This window comes from Lissotriton vulgaris, chromosome 2_2 (genome assembly GCF_964263255.1).
Source record: "Lissotriton vulgaris chromosome 2_2, aLisVul1.2, whole genome shotgun sequence".
Classification (NCBI taxonomy): Eukaryota; Metazoa; Chordata; class Amphibia; order Caudata; family Salamandridae; genus Lissotriton; species Lissotriton vulgaris.
Genome location: NC_141688.1, coordinates 333,396,205 through 333,417,415, shown reverse-complemented (window position 1 = coordinate 333,417,415; position 21,211 = coordinate 333,396,205). Strand labels below are relative to the sequence as shown.

Below are 21,211 nucleotides of genomic sequence, written 5' to 3'. Positions count from 1 at the left end.
GTTAGGGCAAAAGTAAAGGGCCCCTAATAGATAGGACTCTAATAGTTATAGAGTAAGCACAGGAACACTTGATAAGGTAACATTCGAGGGCAATTATTCAGATATAGAGTTCCAAAATATAGTCCACTTGTTATTTGTATTCTTCAATCTTTATTCTTATAATTCCAAAACACAGGTATTCCCAGCAAAATTAGACATCACCAACACGTGTTTCGTCCTGCACAAGGACTTTTTTCAAGGCATAAAGAAGGCAAACTGGAGTGTAAGATGGGCACCAAATGTAGGCAAAGTAGACCGAAATGGAAAAGAATAATTTGTCCGATTTGTGAAATGAAACGGTGAGAAATGAGGGTACTAATGTAACATATGAGAATCTTCCGGTCCAAAGTATCAATCACAATGGTCAAATATGACCCAGCTCGTACGCTAGCTAGACAATTAAGTCATCATTGGCAGCATGTTATGTGAGTATCAGGTTCTAGTAAACGAACACACGAGTGCAGACCGGAGTTGTAGTTGAAGTGAAATTAACAACCATGATAAGTTGATACGCCTAAGTTGGGCTGTCACATATCCTCAACCGAACGGTTTCTGAAGCGCGACATTCTTTCACCACTAAAACTCTTGTGGACGACAAGAAGCGAGCACGGCCATTGAGGCGATGTTACGGAAGCTTGAGTCTTACCAAATTCCCCATACCAGCATTCTACCTGCGACCATGCTCATTCTCAAACTTCATCTGAGCATCTCATCTACTGTGGGCCTCTTCACCTACTTTCTCCACAAGTAGAACCCTGTTCTCTCTATCTAAGGTCTACTGAGTTTGGAGCCTGGCTCCAGCCCATCAACAAGACAAAATGAGATAGCTAGGTGTCACCATTTAGAGTGGTCTCAATGTCTCACAGACGGTTCTTCAATTCTGTGTCCAAGCCAAACTATTTGCATGCAATAACTGAACCTTATCTGTAATCACCCCATTACAGAGTTCCACTAACCTAATCCTCCCACGTAAAGCTGATCAATTCAAAACTCATCAAAACTTTCACTCAGCAGAATGGCTCTGGATTTTGACTGGCCTGCCAAAGGTGATGTCTGTGCCATAGGGGAGTGAAATGTTGTACATACCTTCCCAACACTACACTCAGTGTTCATGAGCAAAGGGATCCCACCATGGATAGTGTTAATGAGCTGCACTAGATCAATGAAGGGTTTAGCCTCGATGGAAGCAGAATCTGGCCCTGGCGGAGGGGTATCGTTAGTCTGGCAAATGAGAATATTTGAAATAACACTTGCCATAATGATACTTCTGCGATTCATTTACATTCTCATTCGAGTTTGCATTCATTGGCTCACTAATACTGAAGGCTCTTTTTCATGTTCTATCTCTTTTTCAAGGTCTTTCTGCACTCTTCGCATGAGAAAGCCTGCCACCTGGTAACACCTCTATCTCAGTCATGCGTATTCCATTCTGACTGCCTATATATAATATTCGGGAAATTTGGAAAGGACCTGGCATCATTTGCTCACTTGCTTTAGCAGTAAATACTCTGTTGCTCAGTAATGTAATATTAATATTTTGTTTTGTTTTTGCACAAAACATATATTCAGAATGCACATATGCTTAAGGGCTATTTCTCCCTTTTCGAAATCTATACATCCAAACTGATAAAAATAAAAACCTGGCATCTAAGCAAGATATAACTTATAAGTTGAATTGTGACTACACATGCATGATTTCTAATATCGTAAAAATAATTCATAAGCCAAAAAAACGATATAGCCTTCTTGGTGGGGCACCCTGAGATTTGATACATACATTTATGACAGCCATTGGCTTTAACTGATTCAGTTTATCCCTTATGTCCAAACACTGGTATTGACTTAGTTTAAATATACCCACAAAGCATAAGAGTCCCCACTTGTTTTTAATCTTCATATGGTAGTGCCAATGTATAGCAGTTTACATGGACAAACATACACACCAATAACGGCTCTTGGACATTAAGCTGCTAAAGAATTTTCGGTTCTACATTTGGGTTAGCAAGCGCATTTACAGTCTTTATTTCAGCTGGAACACATTCGTCAGCTAAAGAAGCCCTCTAAATGGTTGGTGGTGGCATAAGGAGTCCTAGGGAGTGGGATAGAGAACGCTTTCATTCAACGTCCACTACATATTGGCAGGTGCCTGAAGGTGACATCTGACCTCCCTATAATAGACTTCTACAAATTTGAATATTCATGTAGAATCGCCCATTTTTCATCAATACTTTACTTACTTTGAATCCTGTAGCCAGGTAGGAACCTCATTGCTGGTCTAGTTTATTTACTGGTAACCTCATGTGATGCTTTGAAACTTTACCCATTGCTGAATCAAGGAAATATTGTGATGCCCCAGTAAGTCAATTTCTTTATAATAAGCCTGAATTTCTACAGCAAATTCTCTTTGGTCTCAATAACTCACCACAGGATGGGATCATATCAAAACGTGGGGTGGTTGAATTTTGCAGCACACAATAGAATGTGCTGCTGTCTCCATTTTCCAAACAATTGTCAACCACCACGGGGCCTATTATTTAAAGAGTGTGCTGCCCTGGTCTGCACTGTGCAGCACCTTTAGTTGGGTGTACCGGGCACAGACCAGGACAGTGCGCCCATTGATAATGTGCTGCCCCAGGACAGTTGGGAACTGGCATTTGCTCTGGAGCAGCGTATTAGTGAAAGGCAGACCCACTGGTCAGTCTTCTCTTTACAGCTGGCTATATGGCCCGCAATGCAAAAGGGGGTAGAGATTTCCCAGCAGGTAAGTGCAGTGAGTGACTGTACCCGCCTGCAGAAGGGACAACTGCAGAGTATACGGGAGCTCTTCTCTCTCCCTTTCCCTGCATCCTTTCAGGGTGCTCCTTCAGAATTTGCGCACACTGAGCTCCAACCCCCTGTGGCACAAAGTTAGCACAACTCTTTGCAGCGCATGGTTAACAAACACCCTGATGGCCTCTTTACCTCTGCACCTGCATAATAAGGCACAGGCAGAGGGTCAAATCGTTTCCTCATTTCCCCCATTGAAATGAGGAAACCCCAGCTTAGGATTGTGCTGCTGCTATATCTGCACTGGGGGCCGTACAAGTATCTGCAACCCCTCTGTACTATCAAAGGGATGGATGTCACCCCAAACTCTCCATTCACAGCACCCAATGATCGGCCACAAAACACATGGGAGCAAAGGAAAATAAAAGTAATTAAACATGCACAGTTATTAAACGGAACTAAATCCATTACATTTATTTGGATTTGCTTAACAACCGATGTGGGTTGAACATTTAAAACTAGTACTAAATCAAATCTTTAAGTTCAAGGCACAAAAAAATTAAGGTTGATTAATAATCACATTTGATAGGGCTTATTCTGGGCTACATGTAACAAATCACATTTGAATAGAATAACTTCCAAATCAATACTTTAACGGTTTAAGGGTGTAACATACAATGCAATCAGAGTGTCCAAACAGATAGCTTTAGCTCCATTGAGTATCAAAAGACTGAGGTGCTACTGTTGAGACAAGAAGATTCACCAGATGCCCTTCTGAAGGCCATCTGTGTGGGCACACCATGATTCCCTCCCACAAGCCCAGCAACCTGGGAATCACTCCAGAGAAGCCTAACGTGAAAACAACATCACTAAAGGAGGCCCCACTACTGGCGGAATTGCACGTGTTGCAAAAAGGTATGCTGTTTCAATGGTGGTCATCAATGGCGTGGATTATTGAAAATGCAATGTATGAACCGGCCAGGGAATAGGACAAGAACCAAAAACAGGGGGGAAAAAAAATCACAAGACCTGCATGATAGGCACAAATCACACACTCTACTTTCACTCAACTGGTTCTTAGTCAAGCAAATATTTGAATTTAAAAACCTCAGTCTTTTGTATAAGGCCATTCAAGTACCACACCCTCACCAAGACAGTGCAATGCTAGCAGGTGAGCTGCTGAAGACGAGCTACACAAAACAGACCATTTATTCACACCCAAAATAAACAAACATTAGGGTATAGAACTACACGTGCTCATGGTTCTTTTCTATAGAGCTCTCTTCTTTTACATTTCATGTGATTGTAAAGCCCTTCTTAATGTGGGGCCTTTTCTAAGTGAGATTATTTTAGCATATACATGAGAATACCAACCCCCCTCCCAGCGCCTTGAGACCCTCACGGGTGAGTTGCGTCTTGAGACCCTCACTGGTGAGTAGCACGCTTTACAAACTCATGATTGATTGATTGACAACAAACCTCTTTCAAATCTCCTTAACTCAGGTGCATAGATTTCATGTGGTTATTACGTCAGCTATTCTTTTTCATGACTAACATCAGGTTATATAATATTTGCTCCCAGAATTAGGGCTGCCACTTTTGGCTTTGGTTCCTTTAACCCATATCCAGTGCAAATTTCTGAGTCTTGCAGCCTCTCTGCTGTGTGAGATATGGCTCTTTGCTCCTGTCACATTTACTGCATGTTATCACTTTGAGATTTAAAGTTGGCTTTGTTTCTCACATTTAATAAAGGTCCCAAGTTCCTCTCTTTACGTTTTGTTTGATGGCCTTTCCATGATTACCAGGTTGTTGAAAAGTTTCTCATATTCACTGAATCAACTCTCCCTCCTCTTGTATTTTCTGGGGTGGCTGCTTTGAGTACCTGAATAAAGACATTTTTCTTATATTCACTGCACATAAGGTTTGTCTTGTGCATTTGCAGATAGATCTTTAGGTTTGAGAACTGATTATAACCTTTTCTACATTCACTGCATTTATGATATTAACGTGTTCTCTGATGACTCCATAGCTCTTTTAAGTCACGAAAATGGATGCCACATGTCGTACATGAATATATTTTCACCTTTGTGGGATTGCTTATGGAATGTTATAAGTACGGACAGAGTAAATATTTTCCCACATTCACTGTGTGTATGCGTTTTCTAAAAGTGAGTGTTCACTACTGGTGCAGTAGGCAAACTAATTGATTAAAACCCCTGGCACAATCAATGCAAATTTAAGGTTTTTCTACTGTATGGGTGCTGGTGGATTCAAAGGCTTGATAAATCACTGCAACTCTTTTCACATTCACTGCACAGTGTGGGTTTTATCCTGTGTGTGTGTGTTTTCTAATGACCTTTAAAGGTTGATGATATTTTTATGGTTTTGCCTTGTGTGTTTGCTGATGTTTCTTTAGGTTTGATGATTGCATAAAGCTTTTTCCACATTCATTGCATTTGTATGGTTTTTCTCCCGTGTGTGTTCGATAATGACGCTGCAGGTGTATCAACTGATTAAACCTCATACAACATTCAGTGCATGTGTATGGTTTTTCTCCAGTGTGTCCTCGACTATGACATTTAAGGTTTGTTAACTGAGCAAAGCCCTTTCCACATACACTACATGTGTATGGTCTTTCTCCAGTGTGTATATAGTGGTGACGCTGTAAGTGTTCTGACCTATTAAAACTCCTACCACATTCACTGCATGTGTATGGTTTTTCTTCTCTATGTGTGCGCTTATGGCTCTGTAGACCTCCCAACCGATTAAAACCCATACCACATTCTTCACACTTGTATTGCGTTTCTCCAATATGCAACCACCGATGATCGCTAAGGCTAGATAAGTGAGTGAAACTCTTGCCACATTCACTGCAGGTATGTGGCTTTTCTCCAATGTGTGTTCGGTAGTGGCGATGTAGGTGGGATGACTGATTAAACCCTTTACCACATTCAATGCACACATGTGGTTTTTCTCCTGTATGTATTAGCTGATGAAGTATTAGATGTGGTAACTGAAAAAAGCTCTTCCCACATTCACTACATATATGTGGTTTGTATCCCGTGTGCATTTGTTGATGCCTCTTTAGGTTTGCTAACCGATTAAAGCTCATCTCACATTCACTGCACTTGTATGGCATTTCACCTGTGTGTTTCAGTTGATGGGTGGCAAGTATTGCTGAGGTAGTGTAACTCTTCCCACATTCACAGCACGTGTATGGTTTTTCCCCAGTGTGTGTCCTCTGATGGGCCTTAACCTTTGAAGGGGTACTGAAACTCTTACCACATTCAGAACATGTGTGTGGTTTTATTCCTGAGTGTATCTGCTGATGGACCTTAAGACTTGAAGAGCGACTGAAATGCTTCCCACAGTCCTTACATGTGTGTGTTTTTTCTACTCTGTGAGTTTGCTGATGAATCTTTAGACGAGATGGTCCATTACAGGTCATACCACATTCACTGCATGTGTGTAGTTTTATTTTCGTTTGCTCTAAACAAATGCGCTTTGGGTTCAATGATTGTTTAAACATCGTCTCACATTCACTATGCTTGATTTATTTCCTATGTGAGTTACTAAAACTCATCCCACATTCACTGCACATGTATTTTCTATTGTTTTCCGATGGGTTCCTGAGTGTGAAAATTAACTGAAGTGATTAATTCACACTGTAAATGTAAGAAATTTCTTGTGGCATTAGAATATCCAGTTTTTATATTTCTTTACTGACTTTCATAACACCGAAGCACAAAGGGGCAAATTAAAGAAGCAACATACATTAAGTACTACTAGAACCCAACAACATCAACAGACAGTGTAGACGACATGGGTTTTTAGAGCACTCCAAACCTTCAGTTTGCAGTTCCTGGCTTAGGTATGATGGTGGACATTTGAGAGCATGGTTCCAAGGAATGCTCCAAGGAAGGCTTTCTGTATACACTGGACTGGATTTCTTCACCAATGAGCCATCGCATTTAATCGAATTTGAAAGATATTTCTATGTTTACTGCATTGATATGGTATTTTTCTCACAAGTTTACAAATTTAACATTAGCACTAAATGGTCACTAAACATTTTTTCAATTTTCAGTTGTCTGGTTCACCATTAGCATTGGCTTAACCTTTGAACTCTTTTTCTGGCTGCTGTGGACTGACGTACAATGGATTTACTATGTTCCAACATCAAGGCAAGAGTTTATTTATAATTACTGTGCACATTCCAGAACCAATATTGGATTTGGTCCACTTTTTCCATTTGTCGGTGCGATCAATGCATTGTATTCACTGTGCACTCAGCTCAGATTCTGAGATCTGCTTCATTGATGTTTCTCAAAAGTGATGTATCTGTTCGTGTGTGCATTTCCATTTCTTACTGGATTCTTCTAGCTCCCAACACTGAAGACATTTATTAGAAGACTTATTGGAGATATTTCATTTTTTAATTTCTTTATTCTTCATGTGTCCACCTTTAGTTGTGTGAAAAGAGATAAAAAAAGACATTTAAAATCATTTAGACTGTCTACAGTGTGAAGTATGAAATGAGGCCAATGTGACAATATCTTTAAATAAATTCTAAAGCATGTGATTTTAAAACATTAGATCTTTCAAGCAAACAAACATGTAACTAGGTAGTGAAATATCCATATGATGTGCTCTCTGTAGTGCATGTCAAAGATGAGGTGGTCTGTGTTATTATAAACAAATCTGTTTCTTAGCACGTGATATCTCTCTCTCTCTCTCAATATATAAAGTCAGCTTTTGCTGCGGACTCGGTCACCCAAAAAACGTTCTCCGCTTAACATGAGGATGCTAATTAATATATTTTGACTGATAAGTCTCCTTCCTCAGTGTGCAAACATGATTAAAAAAAAGCCAACTGAAGAATATGACAGCAGTAAGTGACCTTTTTTCCTGACTCTAATATATACCAACAGAACAACATGGTTTGCAAAATACTGAAAATATTCTACAACATTTATTCCCCAGAGACAAATCGAGAGTGGCCCCTTTACTTCTCTTGATGAACTGGTGTCCATCCAGAAAAGTAGTCACAAAATCTGCATCACCAGTTTCCAATTATGGGGAGAACTCTCGCCTCTACTTTGGATTTATTGAAGATGACGGGAGTACTCTCTTAGAAATTTCTACATATTCTTCTTTGGATTACACGAGATATTTGAACTATATGGAGATATTGGACTTACACATGGCGTATGGAAACGCGATTGGTTTGAGGAGAATTGATTCAATCTAGTGTTGTATTATACTGGACCATAGACAGGTTATACCTGGAATGTGGTGTAATATCTCAAGAGGAATCCTTATGCCCTGATGAAGTCATTGGGTGATTGTTTCCTGTGACGAAACACGTGTCGGCTTGGCTATCCGGCTACATTCTGTATGATTTCAATGAACATTATATGAAGATTGAATATTTGATGGAAACTTCACGATTATGAAGAGAAAAGAAAGAGAAATAAAGGAATTGACTGAATGAACTTTAAATATGGAAAGAATTTGATTTAGTCTCTTTTCTCTTGGACTTACTAATCTCTTGTGTTGTGCTCAGGAACAATAACCTGTTCATTCAGGGGAGAACTCAGTAGTCATAAAAGTTCAATACACGTCAGATTTCTCCTTGAGCATGATACAAATCACAAAATGTTGATAGAGTCTCTCTCTTTTATTTCACGAGTTAATAATTTTTTAATCGAACCATAACAATGGAAGTGTTCATTAGACCCAGCTGGAATTTTTTAATCCACTCGCGGAATTGGCGGAATTTGCAACTCTGCGTTTCTTTTTTAACACAGAGTTCCGACCAAGTTACACCAATTGCAGTGTGATCATTTATTTACGATATGAGCAATGCAATGACAATGGGAGTAACACACGGCTCCAGCCAGCGGGCTGGTGAACGCAAGCCAGATTTGGCATCCTCCATTATGATTTCTGTTTGATAGGCAGCCTGCAGGCATGATTTTCCAACACGAGCAGTCACAAAAGTGCTTGGGGTTAGACGGCTGCTTCTGGAGTATATTTTCAACTCGAATGGACGCACGCTGTTACGCACGATGTGGTGCAGTTTGCGCTGATTTTTCAGCACAGAACACACCACCCAGTATTAAATCGCGGCAGGACATGCATTTTCTGCAACTATAGGCAGAACTCCGCACAGTTTTCAAGTAACTTCACATAATTCTGTGGAGTGAAATTCATCGAGTCCTGCCCCCCCCTTAGTGTTCATATGATCTTATAAATTAAAATTAGGCATTATTACTTCATGCCAGGAAGTATTGATGTGAAAATGATGATGTCTAGCATTGTTGTATAATGAATGAAAAAGATGCAAGATAAAATAAAATAGTGTATATTTGCGTAAATAACTTGTGGACAAACAATTGAGAGTACCGATCCATAGTAGAGGCGCTGCTTGTTTGATATAGAGATTTGTTTCGTTTAAAGCAGTGCACGGACTGTGATCCTACCAGGCATTTGTGACACTGGCACAAGGCACTTTACCTCTGTTTTCTGTGCAGTGCATTGTTATTGAGCACCTCTCAATATGTGTCCATTAAACGAGGTGAAAGGGTTTTGTACGCATGATACTGCCAAATGTCAAGCCTTGTTTTGGCTGCTTCCTGGCGCTATCCCTCCCTATCGTTTGCAGACTGGTGTTGCCGCATTATACTCAGGGCTCTGCTGTGCACACCAGTCACCTTTATGATGTAACCACTAGATCACACTACTGAAGGATACAGCCCGTATATATTACAATTAAGAAAATGTCAGACAATCCCACAAGTTTATTACAATAAATTTGTTTCTCTTCATTCTTAGACAAGAATGCAGACGTTTCCCTGTTTTATACTTTACAATTTCATTACTGTCCTAATAAAACCGAGGTTGCACTCCGAGCAAGGACAGCAACACTTAGATGAGATGGGATGCAGAGTGGCCACTCTTTCTCCTTCCTTCATGAACACCTATGATGAGAAAGAGGCAAAATCCAGTGAATTCTGCTTTCTACTAAAAAGCAAATATTTTATTGTCTATAATCAGCTTAAACTGAAAACCAAAAGCCTTCTTCCAAGATTTGGGACATGCAGCCTCCATGGTAGTACCAGGGACACACTAACAGTCGGCCTCACTCTTAACTCAGTTGGATGTAAGGTGAGAGGTGTGTGAGTGCAGGTTGAGAAGTGTGTGGGCACAAATGAGAGAGGAGTGTGTACTGTAAGTGCAAGAAGTGCAGTGATTATCTGACTGCAGAATAAATAGTGTGTATTATGGGTGCAGGGTCAGTGTCATAAGCTATCAGTGTTGGGTGAGTGGTTTGTGTGGTGAGTGTAAGCAGTGAACATGTATTATGAGTGTAAGGAAGTCAATGCATATTATGAGTGTAAGGAAGTCAATGTGTATTGTGAGTGTAAGGAGAGCAGTGTGTATTTTGAGTGTATGACGAGCTGGGTGTATTGTTATTGTAAGGAGACCAGTGTATATTGTTAGTATAAGGTGAGCAGTGCATACTGTGAATGTTAGGAGAGAAATGTGCATTTCGAGTGTAAGACAAGCAGTGTGTATTGTGAGTGTAAGGAGAGCAGTTTGTATTGTTAGTGTAAGGCGAGCAGGGTGTATTTGGAGTGCAAGGAGATGAGTGTGTACTGCAAGTGTAAGGGGATCTAAGTACTGTGAGTATAAAGAGAGCAATGTGTATTGCGAGTGTGAGGAGATTGGTATGTATGGTGAAAGAAAGGAGAGTGATGTGTATTCTGAGTGTAAGGAGATAAGAATGTTTGTGAGTGTATAGAGAGCAGTATTTATTGTGAGTGTAAGGAGAGCGGTGTGCATTGTGAGTGTAAGGATAGCAGTGTGTGGTGTGATTGTAAGGAGATTGGTGTGTATTGTGAGTGTAGGGATACAAGAATGTATTGTGCGTGAAAAGAAGAATTTATTGAGAGTGTAAGGAAGGTAATGTGCACTGTGAGTGTAAGGATAGCAGTGTGTGTTGTGAGTGTAAGGAGATTGGTGTGTACTGTGAGTGTAAGCAGTTCCGGCAGAACCCAGAGGATCCAACTCCCTCCCTTCCTCTCCTAACCCACGGAAATCAACTTCGGAGTACCCTAGGGACCTTCACTCAGCCCCACGCTCTTCAACATCTACATGGGCCCCCTTGCCGCCATCGTCAAACAGCATGTGCTCACCATCGTATCCTACGCCAACAACACCCAGCTCCTCCACTCACTCCCGAAGAATCCCGACTCTGTTTCCAGACAACATCAGTCAGCGCCACCACAGCACCACTCAGCACCACCACAGCATCACTCAGGGCCACCACAGCATCACTCAGGGCCACCACAGCATCACTCAGGGCCACCACAGCATCACTCAGGGCCACCACAGCATCACTCAGGGCCAGCACAGCATCACTCAGGGCCACCACAGCATCACTCAGGGCCAGCACAGCATCACTCAGGGCCAGCACAGCATCACTCAGGGCCAGCACAGCATCACTCAGGGCCAGCACGGCATCACTCAGGGCCAGCACAGCATCAATCAGGGCCAGCACAGAATCACTCAGGGCCAGCACAGCATCACTCAGGGCCAGCACAGCAGCACTCAGGGCCACCACAGCAGCACTCAGGGCCACCACAGCAGCACTCAGGGCCACCACAGCAGCACTCAGGGCCACCACAGCAGCACTCAGTGCCAGCACAGCACCACATCAGTATCACTCCGCAGCACATCAGTATCAATCAGCAGCACATCAGTATCACTCAGCAGCACATCAGTATCACTCAGCAGCACATCAGTATCACTCAGCAGCACATCAGTATCACTCAGCATCGCCTTTGCAATAGTACACCACCACATCATCATCACTCAGCAAGACCTAAGTATCACTCAGCATCACCTCAGCATCGTCTCAGCACCAGTCACCACCACCACCACCACTACCACTACCATCACACAACACCACCTCAGCCTGCTTTCGGAATCTGCCATCTGTTGATTCTCCCCTAGCATCTCGCAGCTGCTAGTCTTATAATACAGGTACTAGTTCACAACCTTCCACCTCCAATTGTTTATGCCCCCTCCAAAAAAACTTTAACAAACAACCATTGCAAAAGGCAAAAGCAAGTTGCCAGCATTGCAATAACAAAAGAAAAATGAGGAAATATTGTATTGTACATACATTTTTTAATATGGTTGTTCTGTTGGACAAAATGCCTTCTTGGACATATATAAGGTAACAAAAATGCTTCTGGCACTTTTTTATTACAACTTTTCAGCATGCTGCACAACAGCCACACTTCTCTACAGCACAGCTTAAACACATTGGGAAAGTCAATGGCTCTGCCTAAACACTTATTAGGCCCCAAAGGCGAGACCTTTTGGCTATGCCAATGCTTGTTTAACTTTGAGGTAGTTTGTTAAAAGTTTAACATCTTTTTTCTGACCACCAGAATATTTGGCAGAGGCTTGAAGTAAAAATTAATTTTAATTTTCTGTAGATAATTTATTAAAAGCAAATTTGGATTTAACGAGTTCCTCTAAACAAGTTTTAGGATTGGTATGGTAATAAGTGTTTTCCAATGGTTTAATACATCCTGTAAGTAAGTTCTTTGATTTCAACAAGGCTTTCTTTTTATGAGATACAAGCGAAATAATGAAATCTCTAGAGGTAGCTTTAAAGGTATCCCATCTATTCTGTGGAGACATTTTTAGAATATCATTTGCACGAAAAAGGTATTGGCAAAAAATGTAAATCTTTGAGTAAAATTGGAATCCAATGGGAATAATTAAGTCTCCACCTTCTGGCATCTGTAATAGGTGGAAAAAGATCCAAATTCAAAGTAACAGGGGCATGATCCTAAATGAATATGGAGCCTATATTAGAATGAGTAATGTATTGGGTAAGTGATTAAGAGAGGAAGAAGTAATCTAAAAACGAAATTGAAAGGAATGTACAGGAGAGAAGTACGTATATTCTAAAGTCATGGAATTACAGAGTCTCCAAGCATCCACTAGCGACCTTTGTTGAATAGTAGATGTAAACTGAGAATGCATGTAGGAAGGAACTAATTTAGATTTTGAATCGTGATCAATAATGGGATCAAAGACCATGTTACAATCATCACCTACTAATAAGCATCCTTGTAAGTAATTAATGTAGAAAGGATTCAGGGTCAAAAAGAGTTGTCTGGGGAAGTGGGTGCATAAAGGTTAAAGATAGTCACAGGGATTTTATTAACCAACAGAGAAACAGCAACCCATCTACCCATCACACCAGTGTCTTTTGTGAGCACTTGTATATTCAAACATTTGTCACATAAAATGGCCACACCATTACGTTTCCCGTTCCCAGAAGAAGATAAAACATGGCTAACACACTGACGTTTAAGCTTAGATACTTATTTGTCCAGAATATGTTGTTGTTGTAGTACTTTATTCGATAAAATTTTTTTATCATAAAAGTAAAACCAATTTCAAGTACCAACCACCCTTAAAATTCATACAAAACAATATACAGGTTTTAAGTGCATTAAAAACATATATACAATAAAATTGGGTGAACCAATAGAAACATTAAAATAGAGTAGTAGCATAATCAGTCACAGTTAACCTGAAATATCATTTAGCACCCTCATTTGAGATCGTCTTTAGCTGATTTGATCTTATCTGCCAGGCTCTTCCCAGATATTTTGCAACCCCACACACCAGAGCCAGTGATGTTACATCTGTTATAAGAATGTGCAGGGCGTTAAGGTGCTGTCTGAAGCCCAGTTCCCTACAAATTGGCCTAAGCCACCGTCTTCTTACACCCCTATATGCTCTACAAGCGAATAAAAAATGTGCTAAAGACTCTTTGGGGCATGGGCAACATGGGCATGAGGTATGGTCAGGCAGGGAGGGTCTCCACTTTTCAGTGAATGTATTTAACGGTAAGCTTCCATACCTGAATTTTAAGAAAAGTGTTCTGTCACCAGGTGATTGAAGGAAATCCAGAAATGGTTCGAGCTTCCTGACAGACTTATTGTTCAGAAATTGGTCGGTCAGAGGTCCCCACCTATGTCCCTCTAGCTCCTCTTTCAGAACCCAGTCCCAATACAGTTTAACAACATTTTTTGGTGAGGACTGGGTCAGCCAAAGCTCACCCAATCCTATCCACGTGACCATCTCTTTCAGCTTGCTCAGCCATCGGATCTTAGCACAGCCGCCCAAGCTGATGAGTTTGTCAAATGCTGCAGCATAATGGACTAGATCCGTAGATGTTCGCAGGCACACCCAAAACAGCAAAGGACGCAGTCGAACTATATCCTTGATTGAGCGTCTGCCCAATTCAAGAAAAAGTGGTTTTAGAGGTGTTGAGACTGGAAGCGAGGCCAAATCTCGAAGAAACTTGTTCTCTGCCTCGACCAATTCCAGGGTATTCTTGAACCCCCAGAGTTCGGATCCATAGACTGCTGAAGCCAATGCCTTCCCTTCGTAGACTGCCAGGGCCGGGGCTATAGGTCTGCTGGTCGAGCCTCGCTGGTCTCGTGCAATAGCTCCTGCCACTCTCTTGAGGTTCAGGAGCATTTTCGAGACATGGGAATTCCAAGTCATTTTGTTGTTAATTCTTATTCCCAAATAGTCGAAGGCCTCGACAACCTCCAGGGGCGCCCCATTAAGTGAGATGTTTAACCTTTTTACTTTTTGGGATACGGATAGTGCCATCAGCTTTGTTTTGGAGGTGTTGATGGTTAAGCCACGCTCTGTACAAAACAAGCTGAATTTGTCCAGGAGTTTCTGGAGGCCCATTGGTGTCTTTGAGATAAGGAGGGTATCCTCTGCGAAGAGAAGGGTTGGTGTTTTTTTCTCCCGCCAGGACTGGGGCGTCGGCCGGGTCCTCCCTCAGATGGTCCACCACCCCATTCACAAAGAGGGAGAACAGGGTCGGCGCCATCACACAGCCCTGGCGCACCCCTCTATTCACAGTCACCCTCTCTGTCAAGTATCCCTGGCTCCCCATCTAATCCTGGCATAATTGCCCTTGTGAAGTCTCTTTATTAATTCAAGGAGGTAGATCGGGAAACCCATGTCATGCAGCACTTGCCACAGTTTGCTGCGGGGCACGTGGTCAAATGCGGTTTTCAGGTCGATAATGGCCAGGAAAAGGGAACCCCTCTCGATGGACACAGATTTCAAGAAAACCACAAAGAATCTGAAAACCTGGTCCATCGTACCCACCCCCCGCCTAAAACCCGCCTGAAAGTGTGACAAAACACTACCCTCTTCCAACCATACTCCCATTCTGGAGACAATGACCCTGCCAACTACCTTCTGCACCACGTCGATTAAACTACTCGGTCTGTAGTTGGCAGAGTCCTCTCTATCCTCCTTCTTGTACATTGTCACCACCTCAGCCGTCTGCCATGACTCTGGGACATCCTGGCCCTGGGCAATTAGGTTCAACAGGAGACTTAAATATATGCAGCTCAAGTCTCTGGGTCGTGTAAGAGTAGGTCACCAGGCAGGCCATCCGGACCGGCAGCCTTGCCTGGGGCCATGTTTTTAATGGCTTGCTCGACCTCTTTAGGGGTGAAGGGGTCAGGGAGGCTTCCCAAGCTAGATTCCTGATAGGGCACAGCTATAGGCTCAGGGTCCAACTCCAGAACCTCATCATCACAATATAGGTTTGAGAAGTGGGCATGCCATTGTTGAGCGGTGATGTGGTTAACAATGGGATCCGATCCTTTCCTACTAGAGATGTTAATTCCCAAAACTTATAAGAATCTTTTGCTTGGGCTGCAAGTTTTAAATGTTGCCAATGGTCTTCTTCCCATTCCCGTTTTGCCACCCTTAAGATATTGTTGTAGTCCTTCCTAGCCTCTCTTACTGCTTTCATATTTTTTGCCCGTAGTGCTAGGGATATTGCCCGTCTCTTTGTCCTGCACAAGGGGGTATACCATAGGTTCCCCTGCTTTAGGCTTTTGCTATTTTTACTTTTTGAGAAATTTGTGAGGAAAAACAACCCCAACTTCTCCACCATTTCTCTATAAAGATTACTTGCCTGGGAGCTCTGTTTAATGTCCGGGAAGCATTAAGGCTGTCAAGGTCTATATTTCCTCGGATTACCGTTTCTTTAATACGATTTAGTGTGTCTTTTTGGGTTACAATCATATTCCATTTAAGTCTCCGATTGCAGTTAGAAGGGACTACTTCTCTTGATGACAAAGATGGGGCTTTAGGAACATCCCCGGTGGCTCCCCATCTAATTTCCATACATAAAGGATTATGGTCACTATCATGTGACTGCTTAATCTCCATATCCACGAGGTCCCCCCATGAAAGCATATCCAGCAATAGATAATCAATCCGGGATGGACAGTCAATTCTATTATAGGTATTGGCCCCTTCAGGGTCAGATGGTGTTCTTCCATTTAGAGCACGAAGATTAAACTCGGTAGTCAGGCCGTTAATTTGGATCGCCCTTGGTGACCACTTTTTTATTGGGGGCAGGGACAACAGAGGTATAAAGTATTTTGAATCTTCCTCGCTGGTTCCAAAAAAATCATCCTCACCCAGGGGCTCAAAAGTAGAGTTTAGGTCTCCTCCCACTAACACTTTAGACCATGGCTGAATGCCTACAAGGGCTGAGTCTAGGAGCGAGATAGTGCCCGATATTTGGGCCCCCGGCGTTCCTCGGGCGTACACATTAAAAAGCTCCGCCTTGAAATTATTCTGGGGCCCTTTAATTGTTAAATGTAGAATATCTACTGAACCAGGATCATTCATTTTGATGGACCAATTCAGTGCCACATTAACCCAAATGATGAGGCCACCTGCTGGCCGGCCTTTACCTGAGCTTATTGCTGGGCTAAAAAAGGTAGTGTACCCTGACTTGTATAAGGGGGTCCTACTCCATGTTTCCTGGAACATGCAAACGTCATAGTTGGAGATAAAACCATTCCATTCCGGGATAACCATCTTTTTCGCAAGGCCTGCAATATTCCAGGAAAGGAGCTTGATTACTTTAGCAGTCCCACTCTCCACAAGGAGGGGTGCCCCGGGTGGCTTGTTCGTAGGATGCAACACCCCGGGTACCTGGGTTCAACTGCACTATGGGTGGCAAGGTCTTTGGCCTCTCAGGTGCAGGTGTTTCTGCAAAGGGGGGGCGGGTCAATATCACTGTCACTAGCTAGTCAATCAACACTATTGAGCACAGAGTCGGTCTGATCCCCAATAAGAGACCAGAGTGGCATGTGTCTAATTTGAATATTTGATTGTTTAGGAGGGCAGGACCGGTACTCAAGGGCCAGCAAATTCTCCGCAATTTCCCTATTGTATAACTCAATTTTAATACAATCGGTCAAAGAACTGGGGAGGGTCATTCTTTCCACCTTGGCCGTATCTTCTCTGATGATCGAACAGCCCCCCCCTCACGTGATGCAGCCAGTGTATAGCTTTATTGTGAACAGCTTCCCTATCTTCTTTAATAGCCCTTGCGCCTAACTTTGGTCATGTAAACAACTAAAGGATTGTTTCTAGGTGGAGGATGATATTTAGGTGGTATAACCTGCCTGGTTCCTACGATCGCTCCTCCTGTGGTGCTTTCTTTGGGAAAATTGGAACCTCTACCTCCCTCCGGTGGGGCTTCCCTCCCAGAGTCCCAGCGCACTCCTTGCTTCCTCCCCGCACTGTTACACACCTGCAAAGTAATGTTTAAAATGCAGAGTTTAGCCTACCAAGTGGACGATTGGGTAATATTCATCTAGGGAGTCTACAGAGAAAATGCTATGAGGCATTCGCTGGATGAATTTGAATTCTATGACGCATCGACGTAAGGAAGTCCCTCTGTGTTAGAAAAGTATGACTGGCAATTATTAAGGACGCTATTTTGATTTCCTGTTTCGCACTGCTGGAAGTGTTACATTCCTATAATAAACTGTAAAACAAACTTTATTCAAAAGCTTTCAGAACATTATAGATGTCATTTTTTTTTATTGAATGGTGAGGAACATGTAAAATAATAAATACATGTCCTGTCAGTCATTTGGGGGTTTCATATTTTTCACACGTCTTGAAGCATTTATCGGACAAACTTTGTGTATTTTTCCATGGGGATGAAGCCAATGCGTGTATTCTTCTGCAAACAATGAAACATATAATGTACCCTAAGCCTCTGTTGCTTACAAGGTCAGATATAATCAAACATAACACACTTAAAGAAATCCAAAACACCCACCCGAATAAACTTGCTGCCATTACAGGACAAGCAAATGTGAAAGAAACAGAGGGACTTAGGCTAATTACTCCTTCTTCGAGGCCTCTTCAACGGTGTGCTGTCAACAGAACAACACTCACTCCCCCAACCCCTCTAACCTCTCAGAATCCATCCGTGTTAATCCCTGTTCGCACTAACCCCCACCTGCTTCGCACTCACTCCCCAACCCCTCTAACCTCTCAGAATCCATCCGTGTTAATCCCTGTTCGCACTAACCCCTACCTGCTTCGCACTCACTCCCCATCCCCTCTAACCTCTCAGAATCCATCCGTGTTAATCCCTGTTCGCACTAACCCCCACCTGCTTCGCACTCACTCCCCCAACCCCTCTAACCTCTCAGAATCCATCCGTGTTAATCCCTGTTCGCACTAACCCCCACCTGCTTCGCACTCACTCCCCAACCCCTCTAACCTCTCAGAATCCATCCGTGTTAATCCCTGTTCGCACTAACCCCCACCTGCTTCGCACTCACTCCTCAACCCCTCTAGCCTCTCAGAATCCATCGGTGTTAATCCCTGTTCGCACTAACCCCCACCTGCTTCGCACTCACTCCCCCAACCCTTCTAACTTCTCAGAATCCATCCGTGTTAATCCCTGTTCGCACTAACCCCCACCTGCTTCGCACTCACTCCCCTAACCCCTCTAACCTCTCAGAATCCATCTGTGTTAATCCCTGTTCGCACTAACCCCCACCTGCTTCGCACTCACTCCCCCAACTACTCTACCCTCTCAGAATCCATCTGTGTTAATCCCTGTTCGTACTAACCCCCACCTGCTTCGCACTCACTCCCCCAACCCCTCTAACCTCTCAGAATCCATCTGTGTTAATCCCTGTTCGTACTAACCCCCACCTGCTTCGCACTCACTCCCCCAACCCCTCTAACCTCTCAGAATCCATCCGTGTTAATCCCTGTTCGCACTAACCCCCACCTGCTTCGCACTCACTCCCCCAACCCTCTAACCTCTCAGAATCCATCCGTGTTAATCCCTGTTCGCACTAACCCCCACCTGCTTCGCACTCACTCCCCCAACCCCTCTAACCTCTCAGAATCCATCCGTGTTAATCCCTGTTCGCACTAACCCCCACCTGCTTCGCACTCACTCCCCCAACCCCTATAACCTCTCAGAATCCATCCGTGTTAATCCCTGTTCGCACTAACCCCCACCTGCTTCGCACTCACTCCCCCAACCCCTCTAACCTTTCAGAATCCATCCGTGTTAATCCCTGTTCGCACTAACCCCCACCTGCTTCGCACTCACTCCCCAACCCCTCTAACCTCTCAGAATCCATCCGTGTTGATCCCTGTTCGCTCTAACCCCCACCTGCTTCGCACTCACTCCCCAACCCCTCTAGCCTCTCAGAATTCATCCGTGTTAATCCCTGTTCGCACTAACTCCCACCTGCTTCGCACTCACTCCCCCAACCCCTCTAACCTCTCAGAATCCATCCGTTAATCCCTGTTCGCACTAACCCCCACCTGCTTCGCACTCACTCCCCCAACCCCTCCAGCCTCTCAGAATTCATCCGTGTTAATCCCTGTTCGCACTAACCCCCACCTGCTTCGCACTCACTCCCCCAACCCCTCTAACCTCTCAGAATCCATCCTTGTTAATCCCTGTTCGCACTAACCCCCACCTGCTTCGCACTCACTCCCCAACCCCTCTAACCTCTCGGAATCCATCTGTGTTAATCCCTGTTCACACTAACCCCCACCTGCTTCGCACTCACTCCCCCAACCCCTCTAACCTCTCAGAATCCATCCTTGTTAATCCCTGTTCGCACTAACCCCCACCTGCTTCGCACTCACTCCCCAACCCCTCTAACCTCTCAGAATCCATCCGTGTTAATCCCTGTTCGCACTAACCCCCACCTGCTTCGCACTCACTCCCCCAACCCCTCTACCCTCTCAGAATTCATCTGTGTTAATCCCTGTTCGTACTAACCCCCACCTGCTTCGCACTCACTCCCCAAACCCTTCTAACCTCTCAGAATCCATCCGTGTTAATCCCTGTTCGCACTAACCCCCACCTGCTTCGCACTCACTCCCCCAACCCCTCTAACCTCTCAGAATCCATCATTGTTAATCCCTGTTCGTACTAACCCCCACCTGCTTCACACTCACTCCCCCAACCCCTCTAACCTCTCAGAATTCATCCGTGTTAATCACTGTTCGCACTAACCCCCACCTGCTTCGCACTCACTCCCCCAACCCCTCTAACCTCTCAGAATCCATCATTGTTAATCCCTGTTCGCACTAATCCCCACCTGCTTCGCACTTACTCCCCAACCCCTCTAGCCTCTCAGAATCCATCCGTGTTAATCCCTGTTCGCACTAACCCCCACCTGCTTCGCACTCACTCCCCCAACCCCTCTAACCTCTCAGAATCCATCCGTGTTAATCCCTGTTCGCACTAACCCCCACCTGCTTCGCACTCACCCCCAACCCCTCTACCCTCTCAGAATCCATCTGTGTTAATCCCTGTTCGTACTAACCCCCACCTGCTTCGCACTCACTCCCCCAACCCCTCTAACCTCTCAGAATCCATCCGTGTTAATCCCTGTTCGCACTAACCCCCACCTGCTTCGCACTCACTCCCTCAACCCCTCTAACCTCTCAGAATCCATCCGTGTTAATCCCTGTTCGCACTAACCCCCACCTGCTTCTCACTCACTCCCCCAACCCCTCTAACCTCTCAGAATCCATCATTGTTAATCCCTGTTCGCACTAATCCCCACCTGCTTCGCACTCACTCCCCAACCCCTCTAGCCTCTCAGAATCCATCCGTGTTAATCCCTGTTCGCACTAACCCCCACCTGCTTCGCACTCACTCCCCCAACCCCTCTAGCCTCTCAGAATCAATCCGTGTTAATCCCTGTTCGCACTAACCCCCACCTGCTTCGCACTCACTCCCCCATCCCCTCTAACCTCTCAGAATCCATCCGTGTTAATCCCTGTTAGCACTAACCCCCACCTGCTTCGCATTCACTCCCCCAACCTCTCTAACCTCTCAGAATCCATCCTTGTTAATCCCTGTTCGCACTAACCCCCACCTGCTTCGCACTCACTCCCCCAACCCCTCTAACCTCTCAGAATCCATCCGTGTTAATCTCTGTTCGCACTAACCCCCACCTGCTTC

At 43.9% G+C, this 21,211-nt stretch overlaps 1 protein-coding gene across 2 annotated transcripts in view; it reads right to left on the bottom strand.

The window, feature by feature from the left end:
* Window positions 1–3,245: 3,245 nt before the first annotated feature.
* Window positions 3,246–21,211, bottom strand: part of LOC147729424 (uncharacterized) — a 66,906-nt gene continuing 48,940 nt past the window's right edge. The window contains exon 2 of one of the 2 annotated variants that reach the window (XM_086959775.1): window positions 3,246–7,268. In XM_086959775.1, the coding sequence (XP_086815901.1) occupies window positions 5,183–6,334 (1,152 nt within the window). In that variant the 5' untranslated portion in view covers window positions 6,335–7,268 and the 3' untranslated portion in view covers window positions 3,246–5,182. Of the gene's footprint in view, window positions 7,375–21,211 lie in introns of both variants that reach the window. The other variant, XM_086959776.1, reaches the window with a different exon arrangement.